We start from the raw sequence: 11,581 nt of genomic DNA on the forward strand, positions 1-11,581 counted from the left end.
TCACACCTATCCGCAGGCTTCAAATGCGACGAGCGGTGATGTGATGGCGATGCCTTACCTTTTGCGCAGTTGAATTGTTGTTTTGGATCCTTTGGCCATTTATTATTCCATCCGTCGTGATGACATCCTCTTGTGACCTGTATTTTTTTTATCTTGCACGAGTAGCCAACAAACTCTATAAGACCGCTGCTGCTGCGCAGCTAGTATCTGCTGCACATCAGGGCGCGTTCGTCTCGCAGCTGCCGTACAAAAGAACTCTGTAAATGAATTCCAGATTGGAAACATCCCACAGAATGCAGACTAAAAGTTAAACAATCTGTCTAGCACAAAAACGTAAGGCTCCTGGACACACACACACACACACACACACACACACACACACACACACACACACACAGGCAATAAATGGTAATTGTTAACAATGGCAAAATATATTTAATTGTATCTATTTTTAGTTTAATCGTTGCTTCCTTTTAATTAAATTCTCCCACCGTTAGCATTAACATACTGATACTATTTTGTGTTAGTATAGTAGGCCTATAAGTTAAATAACTCAGTTATTTGCTTACACAAACTACTGCAGGGCAGCCTACAAAAAGATAACCCCCCGCTATCCCTATATAGTGAGTATAAGACATAGTGAGTTCCACTAAAAACGACTGAGCTCTCTTTCAACCAAGTCCCCAATTATGTTATTGCATGTGTTCAAGAAGAATAACAGATTTATTGATTCACACATCCAATGACCTGTACTTTTAAGGTAGTGATATGATGGGGCCTCATTGATTTAGATCATGAATTCTAAATCCTTTGACTATAAGAAGAGCTCAGCAGTTCTAGTTAAACCCCTAAGGTTAACCCCTTGCTCTAGAGTCATTAGCACCTGTTGTCTTCAGTGCATTTCTAACAGCTCCATAGACAGCACCTGTCGCCCATGTATAAAATACAAAAATGCTGTTTCATTCAAATTGGTTCGTGCAAAATGTTTAAGTTTTGTAAATAATACGAACTACCGTAAGGGGATTCTAAACCTCCTCCTATTTAAAGTAAATCGACCATATGATTAAAAATTAAACGTTTTCCAGCTACAAGGTTGAAAACAAAAATTAGCCCTGGAACTCTGGGTAATGGTGTTGTTTGGATTATGCGTGCCCGCCTTTTTCGATTGCTTCAGTTTAGTCTACAAACTACAAGCCCCACCCCGCGCAGTGGCCTAGGTCCCGGATGTCTATCGCGCCGGAAGAGAAGAAGGTCCTTTTCCTAGCCATCTTGTGGCTTCATCAAGCGAAGTGTTCGCACCAATCCTCGTAGAATCGGAGGAAAATCCTGCTGAAGGGGCGCCATCATGCCCGGACAAATGCAAGAAGGTTTTGGCTGTGCCATCACCAATCGGTTCGACCAATTATTTGACGATGAGTCGGATCCCTTCGAGCTGTTGAAGCAGGCGGAGATCAAGAAGAAGGAGGCTGCTGCGCTTGCCGCCGTGAAGCCTGTCGTCCCGGCCGTGAAACCACAGAAAAAGGAGTCGCAGAAAGACAGAAAGACCCCACTGGCGGACAAAAAAGAGGAGTTCCAGGCGCCCGTTCCCATCAAGAAGGATGGTAAGTGTGAAACAGTAATTATCGCATTAAACGTGCATCCAGGCTAGGGGGTTAGCTAGGCGGCTGCTGGCTAGCCCCCAGCGCCCGGACCCCCGCGACATGAGGTCCAGACGGGCCCATTGTGCGCTGGTTCGGCGCCATCAGTCGGATCTCTAGTTTATTTTAACCAGTATCTCCCTAAGCCTCGGGCGTGTGGTTCAGACCGAGAATCCCCGGAGCGCCAAACGGCGTGCAGGCCAGCTTGTTTTGGCCTCCCCCCTCAGGCCTTCTGTCGCTGCGACTCGTAAGCCTCTCTGCGTTTATTGCGGCATCCCAATCTGACCACCAAACCCCCGAACCCAGAAGCACCAAACGACCTCAATACCCTTGGTTATTGTGTATTTTGTGTTGGTGCTGGCGGATGGGACGTCGTGAGACCACGTTTAATACACAAAGGAAATGTGCGTGGGCTGTACAGCCAAAGATACTGTTGGTGCATGCAAAACCTCGAATTTGTTGTGGACCACCGAACATTATTCCGGTGGTCTCCAGTCGGGCGCTGTTTCTACGGGCTTTGGTTCGCAGCGAGGTAAACCTCGTGGCTGCGGTGTGGGGCGTGCTGAACACCGAACTGCCACTTCCCAGTGGCTCACAACACACCCTCGTGGTATGATGTCATCCGCGACCTGAAAGGCTGGTTTCAACACCGGTCGACCACGTTTTGTTTGTTGCTGTGAAAGGCGATTGCTGGGCCGTTCTGGACTGATCTTTGGGGGCATTATCGCCATTACAACACCCCCGTACAATGAACTCTTTATGATTTAGAGAGAATTGGTGGTTTGCGGCATATTCAGTAACGTTACACACAATCACTGTTGCATTTGCCCACACACCGATGGGGTTACTTCGTATTTTTTCGGATCCCTCTGAAATCTGCTGGTATCTGGTTGCTGGAGAAGTGATGGGACAGGTGCACTGCCACCAGGCCTCAGCTGCTGTTGGAGCTGGAGGAAGTCTATTTTAGTAGCATGTGAAAGAGCTACTGGGAGGGCCCAGTCTGACTAGGGTAGAAAATGAATAATTAGTGGTATTTATATTGTTGCCATGTGTTTATTTACTTTGTGGCCATAACTGTACAACACCATTCAGATTTGTTAGAACTGCATGTCCCCCATACTGGGCTATTACCATCTGACTGGGGGTTTGTTGGAGCTCCATTGTCTAAGGGACGACTTTGTAATCCTAATCCTGTTTTTGTGTCCCTGTAGGTATGAGGATGAGGGGAATGGGACGGAGGCCGGAGGGTGAGGGCCCGAGGCCCCAGGGACAGGGTGGCCCAGGAGAGGGCAGGCCCCCAGCAGACAGACGGCCGGTGGACAGGCGGCCCCCACGCCGCTTCGAGCGGCCCGCCGGCGAGGGCGGAGAGAGGCCCGCCGGCGAGGGCGGAGAGTTCTCCGTGGAGAAGTAAGTAAACGGAAGGCCCACGTCACGGTAATGCATTTAGGTGTGGAGGCGGTACGATGCGGTGAGCTCACCGTGCATCTCTTCCTCTCCACAGGCCGATCGGCGACAGACCAATGAGGGGGCGCGGTGGCGGACCCAGAGGCGCCCGCGGCGGCGGCGCCACCAGGGGGCGGGGCATGGGCCGCACCGATGGTTTTGACTCCCGGGGAAAACGTGAATTCGACAGACACAGCGGCAGCGATCGATCGTGAGTGCCTCTTCTTTCGGTTTTGTCGCAAGTCACAATTGCTTTCTGTATGACTCAGTTCTCTACACGTCATTGCACGGGCTGAATGTTGTTTCAAAATGGAGCTCTAAATCGTAGCATTTTGGCTAAAGCGCGCCTTTCTCCAGTGGCCTGAAGGGCGAGGAGAAGCGAGGAGGCAGCGGATCCCACAACTGGGGAACCGTCAAGGACGAACTGACGTGAGCACACTTTGTTTTGGCTTCATGTTACAATAAAATGACCTGCTCAATTCAATATCCATTGTATTGGTGTATATTAACACGACACTCTTGTAACATTATCTTAGCGGTGAGCTCGACCAATCAAATGTTACCGAGGAGAACCCCGAAGGAGAGGAGCACCCGGCCGCCGACTCTGAGAACAAGTAGGTCATGTGACGTGGGACTGCATTCAGCACCTCGGGGTGAAGGCCGGGCTGAAAGGCCCAGATCCACCAGAGAGCGTCCAAGAGCCGGGCGCTGACGGGGGGATGGTTTGTTTCCCAGGGAGAACGAGGCGGAGGAGCCCAAGGACGAGAGCCCCAAGGAGATGACGCTGGACGAGTGGAAGGCAGTGCAGGACAAGGAGCGGGCCAAGGTGGAGTTCAACATCCGTAAGGCCAACGAGGGCGCCGACTGGAAGAAGGGCTACGTGCTACACAAGTCCAAGAAGGACGAGGTGAGCTCAGCCGTTATCCTTCAGTGTTCTACTTTAATGAAGATGCAAATCCTTCTACTTCCAATTTTTGGAATTGGGATGGAAAGAAAGGCATTCATTAAAAATATTTTTTGGGCCAATATTAGTTTGATATCGCTTGACTTGTACTTTTGTAATAGAACCTGATGTCCGAAGTGCTTAGAAATGAAGGAGCTTATTTTCTTTTCACTACTGGCTGAATGCCCCCGATGGCCGTGCTGATATGTCCCTGTTTGTAATCTCTACCCGTTCTTTACCCTTTAACAGGAGAAAGGCACTCTGATTGAGGCTGAAGCTGATGAAGTCCCCAAGGTTAGTAGCCTTCTTGCTAATAGATCATCTAATCGTTTGTTGTTTAATTACATTTCACGGCTTAGTGAACGCCCCCCTCTGCACGCCCGGGTAACAGATGGTCTAACCTCAGCTCTATCTGTCTCAGGCCGAGGATGAACACCGCAAGCCCGCCAACGACATCACCGCCCAGTTGGAGATCAACTTCGGCGACCTCGGCCGCCCAGGGCGGGGCCGTGGGGGGCCCCGTGGGGGCCGCGGAGGTCGGGGTCGCGGCGAGGGCCGCGGCGAAGCTCGTGGTGAAGGACCCGCAGCCAGGCCGGCCCGCGGTGGGCGGGGCGACAAGGTAAGGGGTCCACCTGGTCACACGTCATCACACCCCCCACCTGGGGGCAGGCGCTTGTTTAGCTCCGCCCACGCCTTCGTCAGCACATTTCTCATTCTGTGTTTGGTTTTTCTCAACCCCCCCCCCCCAGGCCAGCGGCGTGTCTGTGCCAAACGTGGATGACCCTGAGGCCTTCCCGGCACTGGCCTAAGCCCGGGCACTCCGGAGCCCCCAGGCACCTCCACTATGAGGCTAGCATGTCCCTGGATCCTTCAGCAAAACGTATTGATGGGGAAGACTGTCATCCTCGATGGCACTCGACTTTGAGGACTGAATTTTACCAATTACAAAAAACGAAAAAACAGAAATGAACACAAAAAAACAAAGAAAAAAGAAAAGGACTTCTTGCTACTCTGGAGCAGATTACTGGTAGAGGTTTTGTACTTATAAACAAAGTAGCAGGGGTGTTTTTCATACAGTATTTTTTTCAGAGGTTATGCATTGTTCATTGATACTTTGTAATTGCTGCTTAAAATATTTCCAAATATAAGAAGCGCATCCTTTTGGCTTGGTTGTTGGTCAAGCTTGCTTGATTGTTTCCAAACAAGCCTGGCGGCAGGTCAAACCATGCTCATAAACTGTACCACAATGGGTATTTCATAAAGTTACTGCCTCACTTCACTTGCTGAGATTTCAAGGACTTTTATTTTACAACTTGGGCGGTTGTTTTTGATTTCTCAAAGACGGGTCTATTCTATGATGCTCTCATTGGGAGGGACTCTTTCAGAATGCGCCGGTGAGGGCAACCTTCCTCTTTGATCTAGAAATCAAACGTATACTTCGTCAAAACGGTTGTGTATTTTCCTCTGGCCCTACGAGACTTAGTCACTTCGACATGTCAACGGAATTTACACCTACACTTTTGACCTCCACTCAACTACTAGTGGAGCGCGTCTCATTGTGGAGAAACTTCTACCCTTGTCTTTTTTTCGTCTGCACTGATCATAAGCTTAGAAATCTGAACGCCTTGGTGTTTACACTTTAATCAAAAGGCAAGGTGAGAAGTGTTATCACAATTGAGACGCCGGCGTAATTCCAAACCTTAAAACTACAGTTTCCACACTCCAGTGACATCGGCCCTGGTCCATGTGTGTCTCCGTTCTTGCGCATCATTTTTCTTGACTCCTTCGCCTCAACAGTGACGCCACTGCATAATCGCTCTGAAAGAAATAGCTGTCCATCCTGAACAGCCAAGTGGTGAAAGCTACGGGCTGTGTGAACGCTAGCCCTGCTATGTAGACCTCTGTTGGTAAATAAAGATGGTCGATTCATTTTTCTTGCATTGTCGTTTGTGCCAAATCAATTTTCATTGTTGGTCGAGGCTTAAGAAGTGCCGGGTAGTTACTAAAGTAGCAGTAGTAAGTAATTAGCAGTTTGTGAAGAATCACAAACTGCTACTGACTGAGTGACGGGCATGCTGGTGTGTCAAGGCCACACAGCCTGGGGTGTTTATCAGTCCACACCTGAATAGGTCCATGGTCTTAACCTAGTCAAACCAAGATGGGCCAAGGGTCATCTCAAAGAAACAATATAATGCAATGAATAATTAGATGATGAGAAATAAACATTTCAACCTGCAGATGTTAAACTTGGCACCAACCTGAGATCCAGTAAAATACGTTTTTATAAATTTTTGAGGGTAGAGATGTGGACTAATTAATACGGATTTTGGAACAACTGATAAGTCTGAAACAATTGCAGTATACAATTATTACCCCGTGCTGCATGTGGTAGTGAACTCCAACATTATTGATTTACGTGCATACTTGGCAGGTCAGACCAAGAAATGAACTCAAACCTATGATTATCTTTAATCCAATAAGATACTGTCTAACCGCGAGATGTTTCCTCTACATAAGGAAATGAAGCTGACACGACTTCATATTTTCAAATGAATTGCAACAAAATGACAGTATATAATTACCCGAATGCCAGCCAAGAGGACACTTGAGTCTTAAAGGGGACATATTATACCACAAGGTGTGAGTGTGATTAGCCTTACAAGTCGTTTTGGAAAATGCCCCATATGACATCACTAGTGGGCGTCTCCACCTAGATCTGTGCTGGATAGATAAGGGACGTTTACTTCAGTCCATTGGGTAGGCTGGTAGACTGATCTATCCAGCACACATCTAGGAGGACACGCCCACAAGTGATGTCATATGGGGCAGATTTTCAAAATGGCTTGTTACGGCTAATCACACTCACACCTGGTGGTATATGTCCCCTTTAACCTGTGTGGGTTCAAGACCCACCAGGGGAATCTGTTGAGGTCAAGGTCACCTCGTAAAATGCGGAATTCTGGTTCCAGCTGTCCGGCGCCCCCTATTGGCAGTCTCAGTAAACTTGTGTTTCACAAAAAGAGTTACGAGCGACGGTGGCAGTCTGTGTGTTGCTTAAAGGTCCCATGGCATGCCACCAGGTGTGGCGTGATTAGCCGCTACAAGCCGTTTGGAAAATCTGCCCCTTATGACATCACAGGTGGGCGTGTCCACCTAGATGTGGGCTGGATAGATCAGTCTACCAGCTTACCCAGTGGACTAGCAAACGTTGCTCATCTATCCTCCAAACATCTAGGTGGACACGCCCACCTGTGATGTCATAAGGGACAGATTTCCAAAACGGCTTGTACCGGCTAATCACACCATACCTGGTGGCATGCCACGGGACCTTTAAATTGTCCCAAAAGGTTGGCCATTAGAGGCAATGAGCTCGCTTACAGCACCTGGTAGTCCCAGATGGCCTCTCATCCAAGTACTGACCAGGACCAATCCTGCTTAGCTTCAGCGTTTCAGGGTGGCCATAAGCAGCTATAGCCACCTCCACACAAGGTTTTATTGAGGACACGTGTCCTCCCTATGTAGTGAGAAAGTTGCTGAGGCCTGACGTTACACTTTTTAGAAGAACAATGATTAGTTCAATGTGAAGTTATTGATCCGGGCTGATTCCTTATGAAAACATATTTTCTCACTTTGTACTACAGCACTGATTTTCTGCAGGAAATTACTTTTCTAGTTCCAAAATACATTCCTCCCACATGAATAGAAGACAACACTGAGGCAGACGTGGTTTTCATTAATTTAATATATCAATATATAGAGATTTATCAACAGCTTGCTTTCATAGAAATGTGAGTGAGACCATTTGGCATACAGTACAGATATCCCATGTAAGTAGAGAAGTAGAAGTTTTTATTATTAAAAAGTGTCACCTACCCCAAAAGGACCACAAAAACAAGGCACCGATAAATTAAAACCCCGCTTTAAAACAATACACAAATCAAACCTATCCAACAAAATGAAATACTTTATAAACTCTCTAAAACATATGCGATGTTCCCCTGTTAAGAATAAAAAAAAAGGAAACTCACAACAGGAAAGAGGAAATAAAATAACCCTTTGGCAGATTATTATCAATATTTTAGTTACAATCAAGTAGTAAAGAAGAAATCCAGTGAACTTGTGTACAAATACATTTCATTTAGGGAAACACTCTTCTGTTCCGATCCCCCTGGAGGCTGGTCTACTTCTGTCATGTTTAATGTTGGTTTGCAGATACTTTTAAAACATTATCAAAAAGCTTTTCACTGTATGAAAACCGGCCCAGAAGTTGCTCTTCACACAGTGCAGAAGGGCTCTTGAAAAAGTATTTTTTGTGCAACAAACGGCGTGAAGGCCGGTCACACGACTGTGGATTGACTCCCAGATCGAAGCTTTCTTTTTGCTCTTTTCAAAGAGCAGCCTTCCGAGAACATGTCGGCAGATCATATTTTATGTTAGCATTTTGTAATTATTCTCTTATAAAAATCTGTACAATGTGTCTCACAATTGTTGTATTAGACTGTGTTCAACCTATGTTCAGTAGTGAAGTTCTTCCAGGATAAAACCACCTCCTCAACATGTCTCCCCTGTAGCACTCAGCTGTAAAAACCCTGAACCCTTTCGTCGCTCTGAACAATGACAAACCAAAGCTGCACAAATGTCATGTGGTACTCAACGCCAGTCATAAAACCTTTCAATGTCTGGTGGGATGGCCGGTAGACCGATCGATCTGGAGTCGTATAGTCCCTCCATTGGTCTGCTTCGGTCTAGAATGGGAAAGTCAAGAGCCAGTGGGTGGCCATCATCCATGCTGCCAGCAGACAGCCAATCGTGTTCCAGGCCTTTTCTCAGGTGAATTTGTTGTGATCCCATTGGTTGGTAGTCGGGTGGGTGGGTAGTGGTGCTAAAATGTACGGTCTCCATTTGGTTGCTCCAGTGTTTGAGTCTATTAACGTCCATTTCAATGCTGGAGATAAGTGAAATGAATGAATAAATGTGTTAGTACTGATAAAAAAAAGAACGCTGCCACCAACGGGTTTACGCCATCGCAGAAACAGCTTGTTACTGTTCCAACCGGAAGGTTCCTATAGGGGAACAGAACTGGAGCACACTGTGGAATTATGTGAAAAGGTTAATGGAAAACTGGAATTAAAGCCAATGTGGACGTTGGAATGGTAGATGCTGGCATTACGTGTTGCATAGTGCATATGCAATATGTTATTAGAAGACATTAAGTAGGAGCTCAGGGCTCCAAGTCTGAGTCATACAGGGAAAGAAAACACAGAGAGAAGATGTGATGTCGTAGGATAATGAGTAACGAGGGGGAGCACAGAATACTAGTATGTAACTAAGGCATGCTGGGTAATTTGTGAGTTTCGCATAAATATAAGAATTTGGAATCACTTGGAAGGTAAGAACAGCTAAGCTAATCATCATGTTTTATCAACAGGAAATTGTTCCATCGTTGCTCAAATGTCTTCATAAAGCTAGATGATTGACGAGGCAAATTAACAACTAATTATTCACCATTATTATGGTTATGTTGATAGAACACATACATCAAATAATGAGTTATGGATCTACAGAAGCATCTACTACTGAGACATGTTATTGCATATGTCATATGTAATACCTGATAGGGTTTATGGGAATCATGATAAATATGGATCAACAATCCTGAGCCTATAGCCGTAACACACACACACACACACACACACACACACACACACACACACACACACACACACACACACACACACACACACAATGACCGACATGAAATGTCTTTCCCTATGAATAATTTATTTTCTTTGACTGATGTCTTTTCTATGACTAATGTCTTTCCCTATGACTTACGTTTTCCCTTATTAATTATGTATTTTCCTATGACTTATGTATTTTCTATGACATGTATTTTCTATGACTAAGGTCTGTTCTACGACTAAGTCTTTCCCTACGACCATAGGGACAGGACATTGTGCCGAGTCATGTTTCTGAAAAGCCATCAGTGTAAACTCTGTACCAGAGCATAAACAGAATCCTGGGTTCAAACTGTTGGTGATCAGTGATGTGCTGAGCATGCTCATCATATACAGGATATAGCCGAGTCACCATGGGGATAAAAAGGTTGTCTTTCACTTCCTTCCCTTTTCAAACCCAATCAGAAAACATCTACAAAACCACGCAAAGTAGTGCGTCGTGCCAAACAACGCTTAGTCTGCCATGTTCAAAGCCCGGCCACTAGGTAAAAGTCAGGTAAACCACCAGATTGGAGTTCAATGACTCCACAATCAACGCCATCTTACACTGATAACACTGATAGGTTTAAGAGTTTCCATTGAAGCCAATATCAGTAGGATTATGATCAGGCCAATCCTACCAATACACCAGGGAGCGCACACACACACACACACACACACACACACACACACACACACACACACACACACACACACACACACACACACACACACACACACACACACACACACACAAATATCAAAATAAATAAAAAGACTATGAAATAGAGTCAACAATGAAATACAAAATCGGAGTCTCCTCCATCCACTAGTATTGGCGGGGCAGCTTGCCAGTTTAAAAAGTGAACAATCCAGACAGCTTATGTTTCCACAGTTTTTCTCTCACAACTTGCGTCGATTGAATGATAACGTATCTAGTCCAATCAGCAAGGCGAGAATTAAACCGGGGCGTGCACCAGACGAGCTTCCCGTTGGGGGATGTTGGGAATCGCGCGTGCCTCTGGAAGACGGACGCAGCTCCCCCACCAGGAGTTCTGAGTGCTCCGACGGCTGCTACAGCGTCATGTGTGGCGGCAGCCTGAGACGGACCGGGGGGAATTACTCTCCCGCCCCCCCGATCAGCCAGCCACCCGGTGTTTCACACACACTCGGGCGGGCAGCCCAGGTCTATTCACAGCCTATTGTGCAAGAATACTGAAAGTGCAGCTGCCCCAACGGCTACGCTAAGGATCCCTGTCTCCTTGGTGGAACTACTAGGAGCATAAAATCGAACCAGTGACAACGTCTTTAGTACCCCCCCCCCCCCCACACACACACACACACACATCTCAATGTGCAGCAGATCACTTTGTTTAACTTTAACTAACTCAGTAAAGGAGCGGAGGGTAAACTACAGACACACACTCCAGCAGCATGGAGCAGAGGGCAGTGGTAGTAGTAGTAGTACTAGTAGTAGTAGTAGTAGTAGTACTAGTAGTAGTAGTAGTAGCCATAGCAGCAGTTAGTGGTGATAGCGAGGGACATAGCAGTCGCAGTGTTTGAGAGAGAAATCGTGGTTGAGATAAGGTGAGTGTGTATGTGTGCGTGTGATCACACACTTGAATCCCTGCTCCTTAGTAGGAATGGGTCCGGGGGGTGTTTGTATGGGGGGGGGGGGGTCTCTGTCCCCTCTCTGCTGTGGGGGCAGGAGGCCTCTGTGTACGGGTGGAGGGAGGGCCTGGTGGTAGTGGGAGGTATGGAAGGGGGAGATGGGGTGGAGGTTGCGTGCTGCTCGCTGAACACACTCCCCCTCTCCTGCTCCTCTCCCCTCAGGGGCAGTC

The 11,581-nt window shown here is 46.9% G+C and overlaps 1 protein-coding gene across 2 annotated transcripts; it reads left to right on the top strand.

Annotated features, from left to right (window-relative positions):
• The first annotated feature begins 1,249 nt into the window (after window positions 1-1,249).
• On the top strand, window positions 1,250-5,953 carry serbp1a (SERPINE1 mRNA binding protein 1a). 2 transcript variants are annotated; one of them, XM_079740276.1, is made up of 9 exons: window positions 1,250-1,601; window positions 2,849-3,044; window positions 3,139-3,291; window positions 3,423-3,509; window positions 3,617-3,694; window positions 3,816-3,987; window positions 4,273-4,317; window positions 4,445-4,642; window positions 4,773-5,953. In XM_079740276.1, exons 1-9 carry the CDS (start codon window positions 1,346-1,348, stop codon window positions 4,830-4,832), a joined length of 1,245 nt encoding a protein of 414 aa, XP_079596402.1. In that variant the 5' UTR covers window positions 1,250-1,345; the 3' UTR covers window positions 4,833-5,953. The 2 variants fall into 2 exon arrangements, with proteins under 2 accessions (XP_079596402.1, XP_079596403.1); XM_079740277.1 differs by having other exon boundaries at window positions 3,438-3,509.
• The last annotated feature ends 5,628 nt before the right edge of the window (window positions 5,954-11,581 follow it).

This window comes from Pollachius pollachius (genome assembly GCF_949987615.1).
Source record: "Pollachius pollachius genome assembly, chromosome: 7".
NCBI lineage: Eukaryota > Metazoa > Chordata > Actinopteri > Gadiformes > Gadidae > Pollachius > Pollachius pollachius.

Excerpts from the sequence above, each read along its gene's own strand:
- serbp1a (XM_079740276.1), top strand. The coding sequence starts at position 1,346 with ATGCCCGGACAAATGCAAGAAGGTTTTGGCTGTGCCATCACCAATCGG. Across the intron at positions 3,045-3,138 it reads GGAGAGTTCTCCGTGGAGAA|GCCGATCGGCGACAGACCAA; the intron begins GTAAGTAAACGG and ends TCCTCTCCACAG. Across the intron at positions 4,643-4,772 it reads GCGGTGGGCGGGGCGACAAG|GCCAGCGGCGTGTCTGTGCC; the intron begins GTAAGGGGTCCA and ends CCCCCCCCCCAG.